The 22,029-nt window shown below is 61.7% G+C and overlaps 1 protein-coding gene across 1 annotated transcript; it reads left to right on the top strand.

The window, feature by feature from the left end:
• Window positions 1-15,771: 15,771 nt before the first annotated feature.
• Window positions 15,772-17,969, top strand: LOC131275429 (mastin-like). Its single transcript, XM_058285547.2, has 5 exons — window positions 15,772-15,832; window positions 15,993-16,173; window positions 16,396-16,667; window positions 17,310-17,455; window positions 17,557-17,969. Exons 1-5 carry the CDS (start codon window positions 15,772-15,774, stop codon window positions 17,719-17,721), a joined length of 825 nt encoding a protein of 274 aa, XP_058141530.1. The 3' UTR covers window positions 17,722-17,969.
• The last annotated feature ends 4,060 nt before the right edge of the window (window positions 17,970-22,029 follow it).

Genomic DNA, 22,029 nt, shown 5'->3' with positions numbered 1-22,029 from the left:
TGGAAGCTAAGCCCCCTTGATCTGGAGGTGGAGAGGACATCACCATCCAAAGGTCCACAGAATGGAGGAAAAAGATGTGGATTAGAGTAGACTTACTGAGATTCTACTCTAAAACTCTTGTGACTAGAAAAAGAAGAAATTGTAGCACTGAGGTGGAATAAGTGGCCACAGTAGTCGCTGAGGACAGGGAGAGGGAAGGAGAGATGTGATGCAGGGACATTTTTGGGACTTTGGGTTGTCCTAAATGATATTGCAGGGTCAGATGCTGGACTTTATATATCCTGCCATGACCCACTGAATGTGCTGGGGGAGAGTGTGAACTACAGGGTAAACTATTATCTACGTGGTGCAGCAGTGCTGCAAAATGTGTTCCTGCTCATTATGTGGGTCTCCCCCCACTGATACAACTGCTAGGACAAAATGATCACTCGCACATTCTCTAGAAGCCTGCCGCAGGTGGCCCTATCCTCATTGCCCCCTCCCAACACCCTAAACCAGTAGCCCTTCCTTGTCATGTTGCCAAATGAGCTTTCTCAACAATAGAGTTTCAACCGCATACCTGCCAATCCCCAGTGTTCACCTGCTCCCTCCCCCACCCCTTCCACCAGTTCCTTGGGCAATCCAACCCACCCTCCCCAACCTAGCCCCCTGTCAAGCTTGCACCACCCAACCCAACATATCCCCACACCCCTGTCATAGCCCTTCACTGCACAACTGCTCACTTCTATCTTATCATACATTTCACCAATATCTGCATTGGCTCACAGACTTCTCCTTTTCTTTGTCCTGTAACCCTGTCTTCCAGTCTCTAGATCTCTGAGTCAGCTTGAACTGCTTAATTCATATCAGAGAGGTCATGGAATATTTGTCCTTCAATGCCTGGCTTGCTTCACTCAACATAAGGTCTTCAAGTGTCATCCATGTGTTAACACTGCATTCCTTCTTAGAGCTGAGCGGTATTCCATTGTATGTATATACCACATTTTGTTGATCCATTCACCTGTTGATGGGCATTTGGGTTGATTCCAACTTTTGGCAATACTGAATAATGCTGCTCAGAACAGTGGTGTGCATATATCTGTGTGTGTCCTTGCTTTCAATTCAGTGGAATTGCTGGATCATACGGCAGTTCTATAGTTAGTTTTCTGAGGAATGGACAAATTGTCCTCTACAATGGCTGGACCATTCTACATTCCCACCAGCAGTGGGTGAGGGTTCCCATTCCTCCACCTCCCCTCCAACACTTGTAGTGCTCTCTTTTTTTAATAACTGCCAGTCTCATGGGTGTAAGATGGTATCTCACTGTAGTTTTTTTTTCCATTTCCCTAATAGCTTGTGATGTTTAACATCTTTTCATGTGTTTTTATCCATTTCTATTTCTTCTTTGGAGAAGCATCTGTTCAAATAAATCACTTGCCCATTTCTTAAATGGGTTGTTTGTCTTTTTACTTTAGAGATATAGGGTTTCTTTCTATACGCTGGATATATAGGCCCCTATCAGGTGTATGGTTACCAAATATTTTCTCCCATTGTGTAGGCTGTCTTCATTTTCTTGACAAACTATTTTGACATGCAAAAGGTTTTAATTTTGAGGAGGTCCCATCTATCTATTTTTTCTTTCGCTGGTCCCGCTTTGGGTGTGAAGTTCATGAAACAATTTCCTATTACAATGTTCAAAAATGCTTCCCTATGTTATCTTCCAAGGTTTTTATGGTCCTGGCTCTTCTATTTAGATCTTTGATCCATTTGAGTTGATATTTGTATAAAGTGTGAGTTGGTGTTCCTCTCTCATTCTTTTGGATATGGATACCCAGTTCTCCAAGCACCATTTCTTGAAGAAGCCATTCTCTCCCAGCTGAGTGGGCTTGGTGTCCTTGCTGAACATCAGATGACTGTATCTGTGAGGATCTATGCCAGAACTCTCAGTTATCTTCCATAGGTCAGTAGGTCTATCCTTGTGCCACTGCCACGCACTTTTGACCACTATGGCTTTTTAGTATCCTTTCAAGTCAGGTAGTGTGATTCCTCTGATTTCATTATTATTTTTCAGTATGTCTTTGGCTATTCAGGGCCACCTGCCCTTCCAAATACATTTCATTGTTTTTCCAATGCCAAAAAAGAATGCTGTTGATTTTTATTGGGATTGCATTACGTCTGTAGATTAGTTTGGGTAGTATAGACATCTTAACGATATTTAGTCTTCCTATCCATGAACAGGGAATATTCTTCCATTTATTTAAATCTTTGATTTCCTTTCACAGTGTTGTGTCATTTTCTGTGTATAAGTCAGGTACATCTTTAGGCAAATTTATTCCTAGTATTTGAATTTTTTTAGTTACAATGTAAATTGCATTTCTCTCTTGCTTTCCTCCTCAGATTGCTCATTATTGGTCTACAGAAATGCTACTGATTTTTGTGCATTGATCTTATACCCTGAGACTTTTCTGAACTCATGTACCTGTTCTAGAAGCTTTGTTGGAGATTTCTCAGGTATTCTATGCATAGGGTCATGTCATCAGCAAACAGTGAAATTTTTACTTCTTCCATTCCAATTTGGATTCCTTTTATATCTTTTTCTTGCCTCAGTCCTTGAGCAAGTTCTAACACTATGTTAAAGAGGTGGGGTGATAGTGGGCATCCTTGTGTTGCTCCCAATCTTAGAGGGAAAACTTTCAGGATTTCACCATTGTATATGTGAGCAGTGGGTTTTTTTATTTATACCCTTTATCATGTTGAGAAAGTTTCCTTCTATTCCTATCTTTCGCAGTGTATTTATCAGGAAAGGGTGCTGTATTTTGTCAAATGTTTTTGTATCTACAGAGGGGGTCATGTGATTGTTCTCTTTTGATCTGTTTATGTGATGTGTTACACTGATTGATTTTCTGATGTTGAAGTATCCTTGCACACCCAGGATGAAGCCCACTTGGTCTTAGTATATAATTCGTTTGGTGTGTTGTTGAATATGATTAGCAAGTATTTTGTTGAGGATTTTAGCTTCTAGGTGCATTAGAGAGATTAGTCTGTAATTTTCCTTTCTCGTGGCATCTTTGTTTGGCTTTGGTATTAGGGTAATGTTGGCATCATAGTGTTAGGCAGTGTGCCTTCTATGTCTATTTCCTGGAGGAATTTAAGCAGGATTGGTGTTAGTTCTTTCCGGAACGTTTGGTGGAATTCGCCCGTGAAGGCCTCTGGCCCAGGGCTCTTCTCAGTTGGGAGGTTTTTAATGACTGATTCTATCTCTTTATTTGTGATTGGACTGTTAAGTTCATCAGTTTCTCCTGGTGCTAATGTAGGCTGCTTACGTGTTTCTAGGAATTTATCCATTTCCTCTGAATTGTCCTTCTTGTTGGCATATAATTTTTCAAAGTCTCCTGTTATGATACTGTTTATTTCTGTAGGGCCAGTGGTGACATCCCCTCCTCATTTCTCCTTTTGTGTACTTGCATCTTCTCTCTATTCTTCTTTGCTAGTCTAGCTGAGTTTTTTTATTTTATTGATCTTCTTGAAGAACAAGCTTTTGCTTGTGTGTATTTTTCTAGTGCTTTCTTATTCTCTCTTTCACACTGTTCTGCTCTAGTTCTTGTTGTTTTCTTCTTTCTACTTCCTCTGGGGTTAGCTTGTTGTTCTGTTTCTAATTCCTCCAGGTGTGTGTTTAGGTCTTCATTTGTAGCTCTTTCTTTTTCTTTGATATATGCATTTATGGGTATGAATTTCCCTCTCAGTACAGTTTTGACGCATCACATAGGGTTTTCTTTTTAAGATTTATTTATTTATTTCTCCCCCCTCCCTACGTTGTCTGCTCTCTGAGTCCATTCACTGTGCGTTCTTCTGTGTCTACTTGTGTTCTCATTAGGTGGCTCAGGGAACTGATCCAAGGACCTTCCAGAGTGGGGGAGAGGTGATCATTCTCTCACTCCACCTCATCTCCCTGGTCTGCTACATCTCTTATTGTCTCTCTTCTGTGTCTCTTTTTTTGCATCCTCTTGCTGCACGAGGTCCCTGCACGGGCCAGAACTCCTGCCAGGGGCAGCACCCCGGCACAGGCCAGCACTCTGGGTGGGCCAGCTCACCACATGGCCAGCTCGCCTTCACCAGGAGGCCCTTGGCCTCCAGCCCTGAGGGCTGACTGGGTGCCTGGGGACCCAGGGCCCAGAAGTGTGCAGGGCCCCCTGGGGCGCTTGTCCGCAAGCGGGAGGAAACAGAAGGGGGGCATTGGGGGGTCTAAACGCCCCAGAGGGTGGGGCTGCTGGGCTCGCGGGCTGGGGGTCCCAGCCACAGGAGAAAGAAGCCCACCCAGCCCCCACCCGGACCCAGGGCCCATGCCCCGCGGGCCACAGCTCAGCCTCGCGGGTGTGCGCCAGCCCCGGGCCCCTGGCCGCCTGCCCTCCCCGGGCCCCTGGCCGCCTGCCCTCCCCAGGCCGCACCCGCCGCGCAGCGGGCCCGAGAGCCGGGGTCCAGGGGCAGGTGAGGGGACACAGCGCCGCGGGGCCAGGGGCGGGCACGGGGCGCGGTCGGGCCGGGGGCTTCCCTGGCAGCGCGGGGGCGTCTGGCCTGGCGCCCCCCAGCCTCTCCTGGGGCGCGGGGAGGGTGCGCGGTCTCGGAGTGGGGCGGTTCCTCCCGACGCAGGGGCAGCGCGGAAGGGTCCCGGGGGCGTCCCTGCTGGGCCCGGAAACGGCGACGACGCCCCAGGAAGGGGGGGGCCCCCCCCACAAGGTCCCTCCTGCTGCCCCAGGACCTTGGCCGGTCCCCGCGGCCACCAGGGCGCCCCCTCCCCGCCGCCTTCCAGCGCTCGGCTCCCGGCCCCGGGGAGGGTCCTTCTCATTGGCTGAGCCCCCAGTCATGTGACTCCTCTAAGCCCGAGGGAGACCCCCCAGGAGGACGCCCCAAACTCAGGGAGGGCTCAGAGACTGGACACGCACACAGCGACAAGCGGGCAGCGTGGCCCAGCGCAGACCCCTGCGGGCCTGGGGGGCGGGGCCTGAGGAGGAGGGGGGGGGGGACGCAGGTGGGGGGCCACGGGGCGAGGCCGGGTGCGTGGGCGGTGGGGGCGGGCGACGCACGTGGGCGCTGGGGGCGGGGCCTGGACGGGGCGTGCGGGCTCCTCGCGTGCTTGCAGCTGTGAGAGCCTCGGGAGAGGCGGGCTGGGGACTCTCTCCCCGCGTGTCCCTGTCTTATTTCCAGAAGCCACCAGAGCCCCCCACCCCCAACTCGAGCCCCGGTGTCAGCACCCTGGGGACCATCTGGGTGCAGAGACAGCCCTGGGGAGAGGGGAGGCTGCTGACCCCGCCCCTGGGACCCGGGTGGACCCGAGCCTTTAAAACCTGAAATGCCACGTGGGCTCAGAAAGGGGCTCCTGGCAGGGACTGGGGGTGAAGCCCTGGGTGTCCCCAAAAGCTGAGCTCTGCCTCCCGGGTCCTCAGCAGGCGGCACGGGGGTGAGGGGCTGCCAGGCCCCCGCAGGGCATTTCCCACCGAGCCTGACTTGCCTGTGACCCAGCTGTGCAGTGAGGGGGGGGGTGAGGAGGGGAGCCCGGGCCCCTACCCCCAGCCCCGGAGGCCCAGGACGGCCGTGTGGAGACCCCCACGGGCTACGCAGCCCCCAGGCCGCCTCGGGGCTCCGTGTGCAGACGGAGAGCCCTGTGACCTGGACTCGGTGAGCACTGCCCTGGGAGCACTAGCTGAGGAGCCCCTCGGGGGTGAGCCCGGACCGTCCTTCTCACCCACGGCCCCTCGTGCGAGTCCTGCGGGTCCGTGGGGGTTAGGTAGGGGCAGAGCAGGTGGGAGTGGGAGACCCCGCCCGGGAGGAAGCCGGGCCCGGCAAGCCCCCTCCTCGGCGTAGACCCCAAAGAACCAGAGCAGACTCAGGCCCCAGCCACGCAGCCCTGGCACGCCCGCCCTCGCACACCAGCCTGCGCACACCAGCTCACAGCAGCATCCTCGCAATCACCCGCAGGCGGAAGCACCCACGCGTCCATCCGTGCACAAGGGACGAACAAGATGTGCCCGTCCCCACCTGGGACGTGAACTAAGGGCGGAGGTGCTGGCCGGGCCTCCACCCGATGCGCCCTGGAGACAGGGTGCTGGGGAGACGGCAGGGAGGGCCTGTGTGCATCCAGGCTCCAGCGGCCTCGGGTAGATGCTCGCAGGAGGCAGGAAGGAGATTCGAGGTGACGGGGTGGGGAGGAAGGGGGAGATACTGCTCAGGGGGTGGGGGCTTCTGTGGGGGCGGGCGGTGGGGACAAGGGCACGACACTGACACGACTGAGCGCGCTGAATGTAGCTCCACAGTGGTCTAGTGGGAAATGGTGTCTTATGTTCCCCATGAGATGAAATATAAACTAGGAAAGATGGAAAAAAGGAGGAGAAACTAGCCACGGGTCTGCGCCCCCTGCCCTTGGCTCACCCCCAGCCCAGCCCCCTCCACCAGCGTCACCCCTAGAGACGCAGGCTCTGGGCTCAGGGTGCCTCGAGAGGGCCAGGCAGGGCTGGCAGCAGAGACCCAAGTCCACGCTGGGGGCCCTGCTGGCCAATGCAGCCTCACACGGTGGATCTTGGGGGCCACGGCGCACCCGACATGTCCACGGGATGAGCTGCGGAGGGGTCGGTGTACCAGATGGGACTTTTAAATCCAAAGCTGAGAATTTGGTGCCAGGACAGGAGGACATCTCGAGACGTGGCTGGGGACACGGCCCAGCGGGGAGGGGTGGGAGGAGCGGTGGGGGACGCAGGGGCCACCAGCTCCCGCCCTCCACACCACGGGGTCCGCCAGGGGCCTGTCCCTGTTAGCTCCACACCTGCTCTGGGAAAGAGGAGGAGGAAGGAGAGAAAAAAGGGAAGGACAATAGAAAAGTGGGCCAGAAGGTAAGAGGGGAGGGAGAGGGACGGCAGGGGTCTCGTGCTGGCCACGACACCGAGGCCCGAGCCCCTCACCATGGCCGGTGTTGCTGGGGCAGCAGCCCAGAAGCCCCCCTGCCCACTTGGGCACCCCTGAAAGGCTCCCCGAAGCGGCCCTGGCACCCCAGGTGCTCCCCCAGTCCACACACGCCACCGCCATGAGCGAATTCTCCAGAGTTTACTGAGCCTCTCAGGTAGCACGTGGGGGACCCTGGGGTCCTGGCCGCCGCCCCCAGCTCCCCCTGGGCACCCTCCCTGCTCGCCTTCCAGCTCAGGAGAGCGCGGGTGCTGGGAGTCCAGGGCAGGGGTGAGGAGGCAGGGCCAGCCGGATGGGGGAGGAAGCGGGGTGTCTGCGAGGAAGGCGAGGGGCTTCCCCCCCGCTGGCCGGGCCCGTGAGGGACGTACTGGGGACCCAGGACACGCAGCTCGTCACGCGGGTGTGCACCCCAGGGAGGCCCTGGTGGGTGCAGAAATGTTCCCAGCTCACGGCGCCCACCTGCAGCCAGGGGCAGCTCCAGCGGCAGACCAGGGGCCCCGGAGACACGCTGTGGGGGGGAAAGGACTCACCCGACATTTCCCCTGCACCCACCCAGCCTGCACCCACCATCACAGGCTGGGGCCAACTCCACGGGATGGGGGGGCACGGGAGAGGGGGACTGGATGGCACTGCAGGGGGACCAGGGGCACTGGAGGGGGAGCTGAGGGGGCACAGAAGGGGGCTGAGGGCACTGGAGGGGTCTGAGGGCACTGAAGGGGGAGCTGCGAGCAATGAAGGGAGACTGGGGGCACAAAAGGGGGCTGGGAGAGCATGGGAGGGAAAGGGTGGAGCTGGGGCACACAGAAGAGTGGGGCGGGGTTGCATTGAATGGGGAGTGGGGGTACAAAAAGGGGACTGGGGTCACTGAAGGGGGAGCTGGGGGCACAGAAGGGGGCCTGGGAGAGCTTGGGAGGGAAAGGGCGGAGATGGGGTGCATGGAAATGGGGCTGGGGGCACTTGGCAGGCGTCATAGCCCGCGACCTCGGCATGCACACGTCGTCCCTGACAGCCCTCCCGATCTTGTCGCACAGTCGCCTGCAGTCTTCGGCCCCCACGACCGGCACGTCCACCTCCTGCAGGGGGTGGGCTGGGGGCAGCGGCGCTGCGTGGAGGAACTGGGTGAGCCCGTGGGGCTGGCCAGGGGGCTCCTGCGCCTTCCTGACGACCGAGAAATGCCTTTTCCTCTGTGCTGGGTCCTCAGCGGATGGCGGGGACCCTGGGACTCAGTTTCCCCGTGTCTGCTCTGAATGGGATCCAGCCACAAGGCACAGAATGCCCCCCAGCTCTGCCACTCAAGGGGCGCAGGCCAGAAGTCCCCCCGCAGTGCCCCTCAGGGGGTGGGCTTCCCCGGCAGCAGCAGGATGCATGGGGGCCCCGACTCCGCCCTGGAGCTGCACCCTCACTTCAAAGCCATCAGCCTCACCCCCTGCAGACACTCTGGCACCGCAGAGGCCCGGGGCTGCCCCAGGGCAGGCCCAGTCCTGGACACTGCCCACCCAACCTGGGCCCCCACCCACCTCCTCAAAGGGGGGACCCCCAGGCCCGAGGAGTCACCCATTTCAGTGAAGACCTCGTCCTGGCCTGCCCGCGGCCCCTGGCCCTCACTATCGTCCACGACGTCCCCCAGCCGGTCCCCCAGCACGTCTTCCTGGCGGAGACCCTGAGCGAGGCGGGGGGGGGGGGTCGACCGGCCTGATGGCCCCCAAGAGCACCTCGGGGGCCTCCAGTTCTGGCAACGTCCCCGCCCCCCTCACAGACAGGCTGGCGTTGACCTTGGGGTGCCGGATGCCCTGAGTCCCCCTCCTCAGCCGGTCGTGCTCCTAGAGCCTCAGCTGCCCACCTGGACCCTAAAGGCACAAGCTTCCAAATCTTCCCTGGGTGGGGGGAGACCAGAAGCTTCTCAGAGGTGCTGGCTGGGGGCAGGGACCCAGGCTCAGTGCAGCAGCGGGGACCCCTCAGGGCCCGGGAGCCAGGCACCCACGAGCAGGTGAGGGGCCAGTCCTTGGGCATGGGGCCCCGAGCAAGCTCGGCTCAGTTCAAAGATGCACACCCTGCCTGTTCCTGTACTCCCCTGCCCCGTACCCCACCCGACATGGAGCACCCCTTGGAAGCCACTCACGGCTCCATGCAGTGGGCGGCGGTCAGCAGCCACTGGGGGTGCACGAGGGAGCCCCCACACACGTGCTCCCACTGCCAAGAACTTTGATCATAGAACCTCAGGCTGACCTGCCAGGGGGACTTCCTGCCCGAGACGTCACGTCCCCCCACGATGCCCCCAGCTCGTGCCCCGGGCCAGGATCTGGGGGAGCAGGTCGAGGGGGTGTCAGGGACCCAGGCCACGATCTCCCCAAGCTCGGAGCAAGCCAAGCTCTTCCCCGCCTCCCGGCAGCTGCTCCCAGGGGCCCAGACAGCCAGGGCGGTGGTGGGGGTCAGGACTCACCTGGGGTCACGGGCACGGGGCCCCCCAGGCAGGGCGGGGCCAGGAGCAGCAGCCGCAGCATTGGGGAGAGGCGGGCGGGGAGCACTCGGCCTCTGGGGGGACGAGACGGGGGCAGCTTCCCTGGGACGGCACGCTCTCCCCCGCCTCCAGGCTCAGCCCCCTTATCTCCCCAGCGCAGGACGTGGGCACGGCCGGGCACCCTGCTCTGGGGAGGGGGAGACCTGTGGGGGCCGATGGCCTTTCTGACAGGGTCCAAACACGCCTGCGCTGCCCCAGCGCACCGGGCAGGGCCGGCTCCCGCGGCGAGGGGCGGACCCCGCGTGGGCCTCCTGCAGGACGCGCTCTTAGTGGAGGGGACGGGCATGGCAAGCTGAGGCTCATGGGAAATATGGGGTGACATGGGGTGCCCCTTGGGTGAAGGCAGGAGACCCCTGCCCTGACCGGCATGTCCCAGCTCACCTGTTCCTCAGGGCACCCGTCACCTCGGGAGCTCAAAAGCAGGCCCCACCCCCATGGCGGGGCAGTTGGACGTCACGGTGTCCACCCCAGGCAGTGGAGCTGCAGTGGCCCAGGCCCTGAGCACGGACTTCCAGGGGTGGGGCCCCGGTCACGTGACCACACTCAAGCTCCAAAGAAGGGGAGAGGCTCCGCCCCCTCCCTAGACCCCCGAAACGGGGGGGTGGGGGGAGACTCCATGGCAGGGCTCCCAGACAATGACTAGGGTCCTCTGAGCCCCATCCTGTGCCTGGGCCAGAGTCCCCCATACCAAGGGCGTCTCTGACCACGAGTCGCTGGGGCAGGGCCCCGTGAGGCCAGGGCACCCTGTGCACAGCTGTGTCGGACAGGCTGGGGTGGGGTGCGGTGGCTCGGAGTTCCGAACCCCAAAAAACACGAGCTGATCTGAACCCATTCCCGTGGGGAGGACCCCCATCACCAGGGCCCTGGGTGTGGGCTCAGGGAGGGGTGGGCAGTGGAGTCAGGGGGCGGCTTCATCCAGCTTCTGAAAGGCCCAGGGGGGGGGCCACAGAGGGAGCCTTGGGGGTGGCCAGAGCTGGAAACTGGGGAGACGGGGAGACACCACCACGGGCATCGCCCCGTGACGGGAAGCCGAGCCCGAGGCCCGCCGGGGGCCGCCCGCAGCGCCGCGGTGTTCCGGGGACAAAGCACGGCCTCCTGCGCGCCTCAGACCCAGCCCAGCGCTGCTGTCGCATGGTACTGATTTCAGCACCCAGGAAGCAGCACGGTTCACGGTCCCGGGAGGGGGCTGCTGCCACGACCCACCCCTGAACGTGGCGCTGTGCGCAGGCGGAGGCTGGCGGAGCCGTGAGCTGCGCCGCGCTGAGGCCCTGGCCACGCCCGCGGTGGGGACAGCAGGACCCCTCTCCTGTCACCAGCTTCAGAGTGGGGACTTCAGGACTCGATGACGGGGGCCTCGCCTTGTAACTGCAGCTCGTGCCACGGCTGGTTTTGCTGTTACACTTGCCGCTTCGCCTATCACCAACCTGTGCCCAAATCGAGTCCCCGGTGCACTGAGCGTCCAGGCCTCTCAGGGCAGTCCTTGGGGGCTTCGTGACCCCTGCAGGTGACCCTCGTTGGAGGCACGTGGGAGACCGGGTGCTGGGACCAGATTCCCCTGAGCAGCTCTCTCGGGGGCTCCGGGCCCCTGTTCCCACCCGCCCCCGCCGCTCCCCACACGCAAGATGGCAGTGGGAGGCCAGAGGGCGCGCCCAGGGCTGCGCACCCCGGACGAGAGCCGGGCGCCCAGTGTCCCTGGTTCAGCTCAGGGTGGGGTGGGAACAAGGAAAGGCCCACAGAATCCTTCCCACGGAGAGAAGCAGGAGCGCCGACGCCGCCCCAGCTGGCCTCGTGGTCTTTCAGCTACAGCTCCGCGTTTTGTGCCAGTGTAAAAAACTTTCTCCCTTTGACCAAAAAAGACAGAATTAGAGAGAGAGGGAATGAAAGAAAGAAAGAGAGAAAGGAAGTAAGGAATAAAGGGAGAGAAAGAGGGATGGAGGGACAGGGAGAGAGAGAGAATGAGAGGAAAAAAGAGAAAGGAAGGAAGAATAAAGGGAGAAAGATAGAGGAGGGAGAGAGATGGAGGGACGGGAGGGGGTTGACGGGGAGCGGAGGGGGGCACCCCAGGGCCTCTGAGCTCCGGCAGCCAGTCCCACCCGTGGCATGTCCCGAGCTCCCGGGGGCTGGTGGCAGCTGGCCGGCGTCCTGGTGTCCTGCTCTCCTGCCCCGACAATGGAGCATCTCGGGGCCCACACAGGCCAGCTGGACCTGGCCCTCCCCTGCCCGGCCGAGCCTGCCCCTGTGCTCCGTGTGCCTTGCTGTGAGCCTGCGCCTCCTGACCCCGTGCCCCGTCCTTCCACCACTTGAGAGTGTTCCTAAGGCGGCACGTGGGTGGCACATGGTTGGCATGTGGGTGGCACGTGGGCAGCACAGTGGGTGGCGCTTGGGCAGCTTGTGGCCGTGCCCTCCAGGCCTCGCAGGCGGTCCGTGGCGGCAAACGCTGGCACGGTCTGTGTCACATGGTCTCAGTGGTCCCTGCCTGTTTGTGGGGAGGTGGCGTTGCTTGTGGTGGACACAGGGCAGCTCATGACCCTGTCCCAGGCTGAAGAGCAGTCAGGCTCTTTCCAGGTTGTCGCCACCACAAACGTAATTCTGGTGTGGGTACTTGAGCCTCGCTGGCCAGAGGTCCGTGGCCCCCGCCGGCGTGTGGAGGGGCCGCCGCTGCCCACTCAGCCGCTGCCAGGCGCACAGAGGAGCCGCGGCCACCTCCGTGAAATCGCCAGCGCTGGCGCCCGGTGCCCCGGGCCCTCGCCAGCGCTGGGGGATCTGCCTCCTTTTCCTTGACAATCGGCGAGAGCGACGCGGTGCCCGGGACCCTTCAGCGTGTTCCCGTGAGCAGGGGGGGCGGGGGTGGGTTCCGGGTGCTGCTCCACCAGCGAGCTCGCCCCTCCTTCTGCAGAGCCTCCTCGATGGCCTCAGGTTGGGAGCCCTGCGGGGACACAGCTCAGGCCCGTGGAGGCCGCCACGCCCCTCCCGAGAACGCGCCCACCCCCCACGCAGGCAGCGCTCGCCCTGCGTGGAGCCAGCCCCGTCCCGCATTCTAGAAACGTCACCCAGATGCCAAGAGCCAGCGCAGAACTCCCCTGGAGACCCCCCACGTGGCACCCAAACCAGACACGCGCCCCCCTCCCTCCTACCAGGGTGGAGCCCACCCCCCCACCCGGCTCTCTGCTGACCACCGTGACCCGTGTCCTTCCACTGCGCAAAGGGCGCCCGGGGATCGGGACCCGCTCACCGCCCGCCTCGGGCCCCGGGCTCCGCGCACAGGTGCGCCCCGGGGACGCCAGCGGTGGCAGGTGCCGGCAGGGGGGGCGGCTCCGGCCTCAGCAGCGGCCAGCTCTGCGCAGGACAAGCTCCCGCCGCCCGCCGCGGACACGCACGGCCCCGCACACGCCACGGGCACCGCCTCCTCCTGCCGCCGACGCGCGCCTCCCGAGGCCCCTCCCCGCCCGGGGTCCACTCGTGAGCGAGACTAACGCGGGTTCACGCTCGGTGGCAGGGCCGGGGCTGGGCGAGGCCGGGGGCGCCGAGGCAGGCGTGCGTTCCGGGGAAGCCCCAACCCTCAGCGACCAGGGCAAGTAACCCGCGGGCGCGGGATTTCTAAAAACCCACGATGACCGCGATATCCACGTGTGAAGTGCAGACGGGCTCGCACGGCCGGGATTGGTGAGGCCGGTGAGGTGAGCTGTGCGGGGCCAGGGCTGGAGCCTGTCTCCATCCAGCGTTTTGAGAAACCCCAGATCACTGGAAGAAGCAAGATTGGATTGCACCGATTTTTCCACAACAACAATAGACAGAAACACACAGTGGAGCAATAATTTAGAGTGGTCATGGAGAACGACTCGGACCCCAGCACATTCTCTCCAGGGAAGCGATCAAGGATGAGCAGGGGTGGGTCAGCAGGCACACCACGTCACCAGCCCTCGTGCCCTCTGAAGCAGTTTAGATAAAGCGCTCGAGTAAACGGGAGATAAACACCAAGATGCTGCAAGAGGCGTTCAGTAAAGGAGATGGGTTATCTGGGTAAAGGTTGCTCTTACCTTTGAGGCCAGATAACCCCCAAGAAAAGAGATAATCTACCGGCCATCACCAGGTTAACAGTCCAGACGGTATCAGCAGGAGGCAAGTGCAGGGCAGATGTGAGGAGCCCACGGCCTCTTCTCTTACTGAGGTTAGAGAGAGAGCAGTTCTGGAATGGTAAGGCGGGAAAAGAACCATAAGAGTGGCTGAACCAGGTACAGCAGTAAATTAAGGTGCTGGAAACCAGCCTATGTCAATAATTGTGATAAATACAAAGGGAATAAAGTCACTAGTTAAAAGACAAATATTGAAGGTGGGTACAAAACAAATCCAGATATATGCTGTTCACAAGAGAGAAGCAGGGGTTGAAAGTAAAAGGAAGGGGGAAAACATCTGACAGGCAAGTGCTGCCAAAGGATGGCAGGATTCATGCGCTGGGCCCGAATCTTCACAAGGAGGGACGACGCTCACGTGAGCATCCACCGCGCAGAGGAGCAGGCCACGCCCGCTCGCGGGGGAAGGGACAGCACCTTCGACCTGGTCGGGGTAGCTCAGGAAGGCAAGCGGGTTTATCTAGAAAATTTCTAAGTGCCACTCACCATGTGGACACACCAACACAGAAGACACACGGTCATCTACAACAACTCGGTGTCAATGAATGAAGCAAAAAATTAATGAACTTTTTGGTAAAAAATCCTAGAAGGAATTTCCCTCGTAGATAAGGTAAAGTATAGCTATAAAAATAAAACCTAGAGGAAGCATGATCTTAAATGGACAATCCTTAGAAGCATTCTTTCTACAAATAAAATTTAAAGAAACAACAAGCCAAGAAGGAATACTGTCCCCACTTCAATTTAACATTGTGCTGGAAGTTCTCATGGGTTTTATTTTTTAAAAAGAAACTAAAGGGATAAGGTTTGGAAAGGAGGAAATAAAACTGTCATCGCTTACATGCGGTGTGATTATTTATATAGAAATCAGATACATTCCAGTGATTGGAAATGAGAGTTAAGATTGTGAGATGTGAGATCAATACATGAAATTCTGTTGTGTTTCTATATGGCAGCAGCAAAAACGAGACAACCCCGTGAAGGGACACTGTTTCCACGGTCCCCGAGAGCAGGACTACCCAAGGGGCTGCAGGAATTCCGCACAGCAGATTGTACTACACATGAGAATATCTCTTTGAAGACCCCCAGATTAGTGGGGAGATGCCCGCGGCATCGCGCAGTTCACACTTCCCAGCTGCACGTGGGTTCATGGCAACGCGACTGCATCTTATTTTTTTCATTTTCTCTTCAAAGAAGCTTTAAGTTACAGAAAAGTCAAGTACAATATAAAGGGGATTCCCATATACCCACCATCCTCCCCCCTTTCCCCTCTCCCCTATAATAACATTTACATGCAGATGGCACATTTGGTACAATTGATGTACGAATATTGCAGCATTGCTTCCTACCATGGTCAATGACTTACCTTATGGTGTCTATTTTAGACTGAACACTGTTATAAACATTGACAAAATTTAAAATGGCCTGTATCCATTACTGTGAGATCAGGCAGAACAATTCTAACGCCCTGAAAATGCGACACTGAGGCACACACGTCCCACCGGCACACGGACAATGCACACGGTCACTCCCAGAAATGCCCTTAACCCTTAGCCCCTCCCTGTCTCTGAGGAGCAGCAGCGCTGCCGCAGTGGACGTTTGTCCAGCTGGCTTTGGGGGAAACCCAAAGGCCCAGCTCTGTGGCTCAGCGGGGAGGCCCGGCTCTCAGCGCACCCCAACTTCTAGGTTCTCAGAGTCTGCTCCCTCGCCCCCGTGTGGAGACCGGAGGAACTGCGCCGCGGTGGCCCTTGGGGCCGCTCAGCCTCCAGCCCGGGCGGCGCCTCCAGGGGCGCAAGAGGCTACCAGCCCGCCCCGGGGTCCCCATGACCCTGCCCTCTTGTTCCCTGCGTTTGGGGTCCGCAGGCTGCTGTCCGGCTCCCTCCTGGGGGGCAGGGCTGCTTCTCTCCTGGCGCCCAGCGCAGGGTCCCTGCTTGCCCCCGAGTGGGTGGGGTCACACGCATGGCCCGAGGAGGCCCCCATCTCCACGGGGTCAGCCGCAGGAGGCCCCGACGCCGCAGGCCCCGCCCCGCAGGCGCCCCAGCCCCCACCCCGCCCCCCGTTTCCTGTGCTGGGGGATAAAGGGGCGCCCGCGCCCCAGAGCCGCAGGCGGCACAGACCTGGGAAGGTAAGGGCCCTGCCCCCCACACCCCCAGCTGGGGCGCCCTGGCCCCCCACCCACCCCCGCCTCCCATGCAGATGCTGCGGCTGCTGCTCCTGGCCCTGCCCTGCCTGGGGGGCTCCGTCCTCGCCTTCCCGGGTAAGTCCCGACCCCCACCCTGCCCCTGCCCAGCTGCCCTGTCCCCTCATCACCAGCCCGGGGAGGGGGACAAGGGTGGCGCCTCCCGGGGACTGAGAGGCCAGCTGGGCTGCGGGGGGGGCCGTCTGGTCCTTGCTCACTCCTCGCTCTGCTCACCCAGCCCAGGGCACAGGGGCCGAGCTGGTGGGCATCGTGGGGGGTCGGGATGCCCCCGCTGGCAAGTGGCCCTGGCAGGTCAGCCTGAGGAAATTCAATAAACACAAAGGCCAATGGACGCACCGGTGCGGGGGCTCCCTCATCCACCCCAAGTGGGTGCTGACCGCTGCCCACTGTGTTATGCCGTGAGTGACCCCCCAGCCCTCATGCGATGTAGGGGTTGGGAAGTGGGGGTCGGGGTCCTGGGGTGGGGTGGGTCAGGTTTGGGGCACCCTCTCTCCAGGGTCTGGGCTGTCTGTGGCTCTGAGCCCCTGGGAGCTCCCTGCTCTGCGCTGAGCCCAGGCCCCTGGGCCCCCCCACCAGGCTCCCTCTGAGAAGCTTCTGGTCTCCCCGCACCCCCGCCCCAGGACAACATTGAAAGCTTGGGACGTTAGGGTCCAAGTCGGGCACGTGAGGCTCTACGAGAGCAACCAGTTGACAAGGGTGGCTCAGATCATCCGGCACCCCAAGTACAATGACCACCTGCGTGCCAAGGGGGGCGCAGACATCGCCCTGCTGAAACTGGAGGCCCCCGTGGCGCTCTCCAAGTACGTCAGACCCGTCGCCCTCCTGCCCGCCTCTCTGAGTGTCCCTGAGATGTCCTGCTGGGTGACCGGCTGGGGGAAGATTGAGTCCAATCGTAAGTGCCAGGATCGCCGCGGAGGGGCCGTGGGTGGGCTGCCCAGGGCCAGCGGCTGGGAGGGGCAGGGGGTCTTTCTTGAGAAGACGTCGGTGCCTGCCTTTTGGACCCGGGGGATCGGGTGGGCAGGTTCACGCAGCTGCCAGGACCCAGGGCCCTGCTAGGCCGGCTTTGGGGGACCCCACGCCACACTCAGCCACCGACATCCCAAGAGGAGGCTGCTGCTCCCCTTCTGAGGTGGCCCACCCTGGGGCTGCATGCTCAGCTCACCGCCCCTGGGTCCACCCATGTCCCTGTCCCCGCCCCTGAGGCTCTCCTGCTCCAGGGAACACGTGGCCTGGGGGAAGGTCCCCGCAGCTGTCCTCGGGCTTCCCATGGTTGTGACTCCCCGGCTGGGGCACCTGCACCCTGTGCGTGTGGGAGCTGCAGACACACTTGGGAACCTCTCGTCAACACTCCCCACAAACGGGTCAAAACTGAGGCTCCGGGAACATAAAGGATTCTTTCAGGATCCACAGGGCAAGTGGTTACAGGTTCCCCCTCCACCGTGGAGGCACATCCTGCCCTGCCCCCTCCCAGACAGGTGCATGGCCTGAGCAGGTGGTGGGAGGGGTGGGCGCCTCACTCGCCCTCTCCCCACAGGTCCGCTGCCTCCGCCCTGGAACCTGCAGCAGGTGGAAGTCCCCATCGTGAGCAATGAGCGCTGCAGGAGGCAGTACCAGTGGGTGAACATCCCCATCAGAGAGGACATGCTGTGTGCAGGCGCCAGGCTCCGGGACTCCTGCCAGGTGAGGCGCCCCGACCTCTGCCAGGTGCACCTGAGGAGGGCCCAGAGCCTCAGGGCAGGGGGGACGCGGGCACTGGGGCTGACCCGCTCCTCTCCCCACAGGGCGACTCGGGGGGCCCCCTGGTCTGTTATATGAAGAGCACCTGGCTCCAGGTGGGCGTGGTGAGCTTTGGGCATGGCTGTGGACTTCCCAACTACCCCGGGATCTACACCCGAGTGTCGTCCTACGTGCCCTGGATCCGCCAGCACGTCCCCCTGCAGCCCTGACCGAGGCCCGTCCAGGGCGGCCCCCTGCGCTTCTCCCCCGGGGCTCAGCCTTCTGCTCCCCACAGCGCTGCCCCCTCCCGCCCCTGCTCCCCGCCCTCTGCCCCTGGCTCCAGCGTGCTGGCCTTCCCGGACAGCGGGGAGCAGAGGCAGGGGACAGGCTCCCAGGCTCTGTGTCCAACAGGGGGGGTGAAGATGGCCCAGGACCACCGCCCCCACCCTCTCGTCTGTGCCTAATAAACTTGGTGGAAAGCAGCTGGCGCTCGGTGTCCTAGTCTGTGTGTGTGACCGGGGGGTCTGGGGGGCTCTGCGGGCTGGGGGGCAGGGCCAGCCTGGGCGTTTGTGCCTCGTGGCCTCCTCTTACCCTGGCCATGCGGGGTGGGGTGGCTGGTCCCCCAGACTCAGCAGCCCCTGCCCTCAGGTCTCCCCCGCCCATCCAGCCTCTGCTCTTTCCCTCCTACCTGCCCCTTTCCTCTCTCCTCTCTCCATTGTCCTTTATTCCTCCTCTCTGTCCCTCCTCCCATGTTTTCTTTCCTCCCTCCCCCTCCTCTCCTTTCCCTGCTCTCCTCCATTCCTTCCCCTTTCTTTTGTTCCCTTTTTCTTCTCTTTCTTCCCTTCACTTAAAACAGTGCTTTATGCTGCTGACAACAACAGAATCAGACAAAAAGAAGAACAGGCAGCAAACGGACACAGAGAACCAGACAACTGGGGCGGGGGCGGGGGCGGCGGGAGGGGGAAAGAAAGAAATAAAAAATAAATCTTAAAAAAGAACAAAAAATGGTGTTTTATGACACAAAGGAAAATATACTCATAATTAATGAAAAGATAAGAAATCTCGGCAGAGAATTAAAAAATATGTAAAAGAACCCGAGGCTCTGTTCCATTAAAAGCAGTACCCCGTTTTTTTCTTTTTCTTCAATTGGGTAATTTCGCTCACTGCCTCCCTTTCCACGGCCTCGTTCCTCTGTCGCTTTGCTCGGCTGCTCAGCCCTGGGTCCTCACACCCGCGCACGGCCAGCTGCTCGGGGGGCCTGGCAGCAGGAGCCCCTCCCGGGAGCTCAGGTGCAGGCTCGGCCTCGGCGGCCCCCGAGCCCTCAGGGTAGGCCCTGGAGAGGACGCAGCCCCCCGCCCCCCATGGCCCCGTGCCCAGCCCGCCCTCTGCGTCCCGATGTGCTGTTCCCTGGGTCATTTGCTGGCGACTCGCCCCCTCTGCTCGCCCCCTCCTGCTCCCCTGACCCGGCGGCCTGGGGGCGGCTTTGGGTTCAAGGGCAGCGGAAGCTTCTGGTCACTGGAGAGGACCAGCCCCAGGCCCGAGGCCGCTCACGGCATCTCCACGACCCGCCCCGTCCCCAAGGGCCCTGGACACGCTCAGATTGCCCTGCCCCTCCCTGTCCCCACTGGACCCCAGGAGGAGGGCTGCCCCACCTGCCCACCTCCTCTGTACGACAGATAAAGGGGCGCCCAGGGCCCAGAGCAGAAGGTGGCAGGGACCTGGGGAGGTGAGATCCCCCTGACCCTCCCTGCCCTCCCAGCCAGGTGCCCTGGCCCCCCCCCAGCCCCGCCTCCCCTCCAGATGCTGCAGCTGCTGCTCCTGGCCGTGCCCTGCCTGGGAGGCTCCGTGGTGACCCCAGGTGGGTGCTGTCCCCGTCCAATTCCTGTGCTGCCCAGTTGTGGGTGGCATGGTTCACCTGGCTCACCTGGCTCACCTGGCTCTTCTCACCTGGCCTGGTGGGGGCACATGACATCTCGGGCAGGAAGCACCCTGGCAGGTCAGCCTCAGGTTTATGATCAAAGTTCTCGGCAGTGGGAGCACATGGGTGGGGGCTCCCTCGTGCACCCCCAGTGAGTGCTGACCACAACCCACTGTGTGCAACCATTAGTGGCTTCCAAGGGGTCCCCCAGGCTGGGTGGGGTACGGGGCGGGGCAGCAGAGGGGCGGGGGTGGTGGGGGGTGTGCATCTGTGAACGGAGCTGAGCTTGCTCAGGGCCCCATCCCCAAGGACGGGCCCCTCACCTCCTCGTGGGGTCCCTGGCTCCCGGGCCCTGAGGGGTCCCCGCTGCTGCACTGAGCCCGGGTCCCCGCCCCCAGCCAGCACCTCTGAGAAGCTTCTGGTCTCCCCCCACCCAGGGAAGACTTGGAAGCTTGTGCCTTTAGGGTCCAGGTGGGCAGCTGAGGCTCTAGGAGCAAGACCGGATGAGTTGGGGACTCAGGTCATCCGGCACCCCAAGGTCAACGCCAGCCTGTCTGCCGAGGGGGCGGGGACGTCGCCTGCTGGAACCGGAGGCCACCCGTGGTGCTCTCGGCCCGTCAGGCCGGTAGACCCCCCGCCTGCCTCGCTCAGGGTCTCCACCAGGAAGACGTGCTGGGGGACTGGCTGGGGGACGCCGGCCTTGGAAGTGAGGGCCAGGGGGGCACGGGCCGTGAGGGAGGAGCGGGGGCACCAGGAAGAGTTCATCGTCTCTGCGTCTTCTGGGGTGCCCTGTGGAGCGGGGGCAGGCTGGGGTGGCAGGTGGGCGCCTGGGGGCTCCGTGTCCTGCCCTCGAGGCGGAGGCACCTGGGGGAGGAACTCCAGGCTAAGGCCCGAGGGCGGAGGCCGCTGGAGCCTCGGGGCCGGGGGGGACGTGGCCCCCCAAGGTGCGATTCCCCTCCTGGCGCCCGTCTTGGGGCGTCCTGGGCCTTCCTTTCCCAGCACAGGTTTCCGAGGGGAGAACCCTCCGTCGTGCTGCTGCCGTGGGCCCCCGCGTCCCGGGGCCTGGCCGTGGGCCCTCCCCTCTGCTGAGGACCCTGCCCTGAGCGGGGCGCACGTCCTGGCCCCCGTGCCCCCCGATTCTCCCCGTGGAGCCGCTCTCCTGGCTCTTCACCTGGGGAGGTGACGGTCCTGCCAGGACGGGGACGTCTGTGACAGCAGCTATCGCCGCGCTGTCCCCACCAACACCCCAGGCCCGCCTCTCCTGCTTCCCCCAGCCCAGGAGTTTGGGGTCCGCCGGCTCCATCCCTGGAGGCGAGTAGAGTTGCCCGCAGCCCTGCCCCACAGACCGCCTACCCCTGGCCTCGTCCTTTCCCTGCCCTTCCTGGGGGCTCCGGGGCTGGGGTCTCCCCAAGAGCGCTGGGCACGGCCGGGACCCCCGGTTTCTACTCCCCTTGAATCTCATTAAACCGTGTACGAAGCAGCCCCCTCCTGGTGGTGTGTGTTTGTCTGTGGGGGCCGCGCTTGGGGGTCCAGGCGCTGCCCCTCGGGCGGGGCAGGATGGGGGGAGGTGCCCGGGCCCACGTCCCCTGCCTGCAGGTGTCCCCGCCACGCGCTGGCGCTCCCCGCCCCCTCCTCTCACCTCTTCTCTTGAGCACGCCGGCCTTGGGGGCACGGAGCTGACAGGGCTGTGACTTCGTGGGCTCCTGGGGGGACATGTCGAGACAAGACAACTCTGGGGGGTGGGGTTCCACTGGCCGGGGGTGCGCCGAGAACAGAGGGGCCAGGAGCAGACCCGGCAGGGGCTGGCCTGGTGTTTAGCCGAGGTGGGGGGCGGGTCTCCAGGGCCGGGCCACGGCCAGTGTGGTGGGTTCTTCGGGACCCCGTGTGACGGCGACACAGGGGGTGGGGCGTGAGGGGGCAGCGTCCTGGGTCCTGAGCCTGACCTGTCTGTGGGGGCCCCCCTCCCCCGTCATGGCTCAGGATCCCCGGGGGCCTGGCTGCACCTGGTTCTTCTGGAACGCGCTCAGGGGTCGGCTCTGGGGCCGCAGCACCTGCTCCAGGGAGGGCAGCCACCGGGGTCCCCTTCCTTCCAGGGGCCCCCACATGCCCACTTTGGGGGTGCTGGGATCCCTGGGAGTCGCTCAAGGCTGGGGGTCCCTCCAGAGGTCTCCGACTGCTTGGGGCTCAGACCCGGCAGATGGACGGGAGGGGCCAGCTCAGGCTCCCCAATCCCCCGGCCCCTGCCTCCATTTCCCGGTGGCCCTGCCGTGGGCCCAGGACCCTCAGACAAACCCCCACCTGCGGGTCTGTCGGGTTCGCTCTGTCGAGGTCAAGACCCCTTTGCCGACCCCTCCCTCCTGGGCCCTGCCCGTTCCCACCTCCCGTGGTGTCTTAGGGGCCTCCTGCCGGGTGGACACAGCCAGGCCGGCTGGGGAGAGGGGCTGGGGAGGAGGGGGCGTGTCTGCAGTCCCCCCTCCACGGGTGTCTCTAAGGGACCCCAGTTCCAGGCCCAGCCTGGCCTTGGGGTGGGGGTGCACTGAAGAATCCACCGAGAGGAGAAGGACCCGGAGCCTGCCCTCTGTCCCGAGGCCGGGCCCCCATGTCCCCTCCCGGGGCTGGC

Source organism: Dasypus novemcinctus, chromosome 23, assembly GCF_030445035.2.
Source record: "Dasypus novemcinctus isolate mDasNov1 chromosome 23, mDasNov1.1.hap2, whole genome shotgun sequence".
NCBI classification, from domain to species: domain Eukaryota; kingdom Metazoa; phylum Chordata; class Mammalia; order Cingulata; family Dasypodidae; genus Dasypus; species Dasypus novemcinctus.
This window is presented reverse-complemented; position numbering and strand designations above follow the sequence as displayed.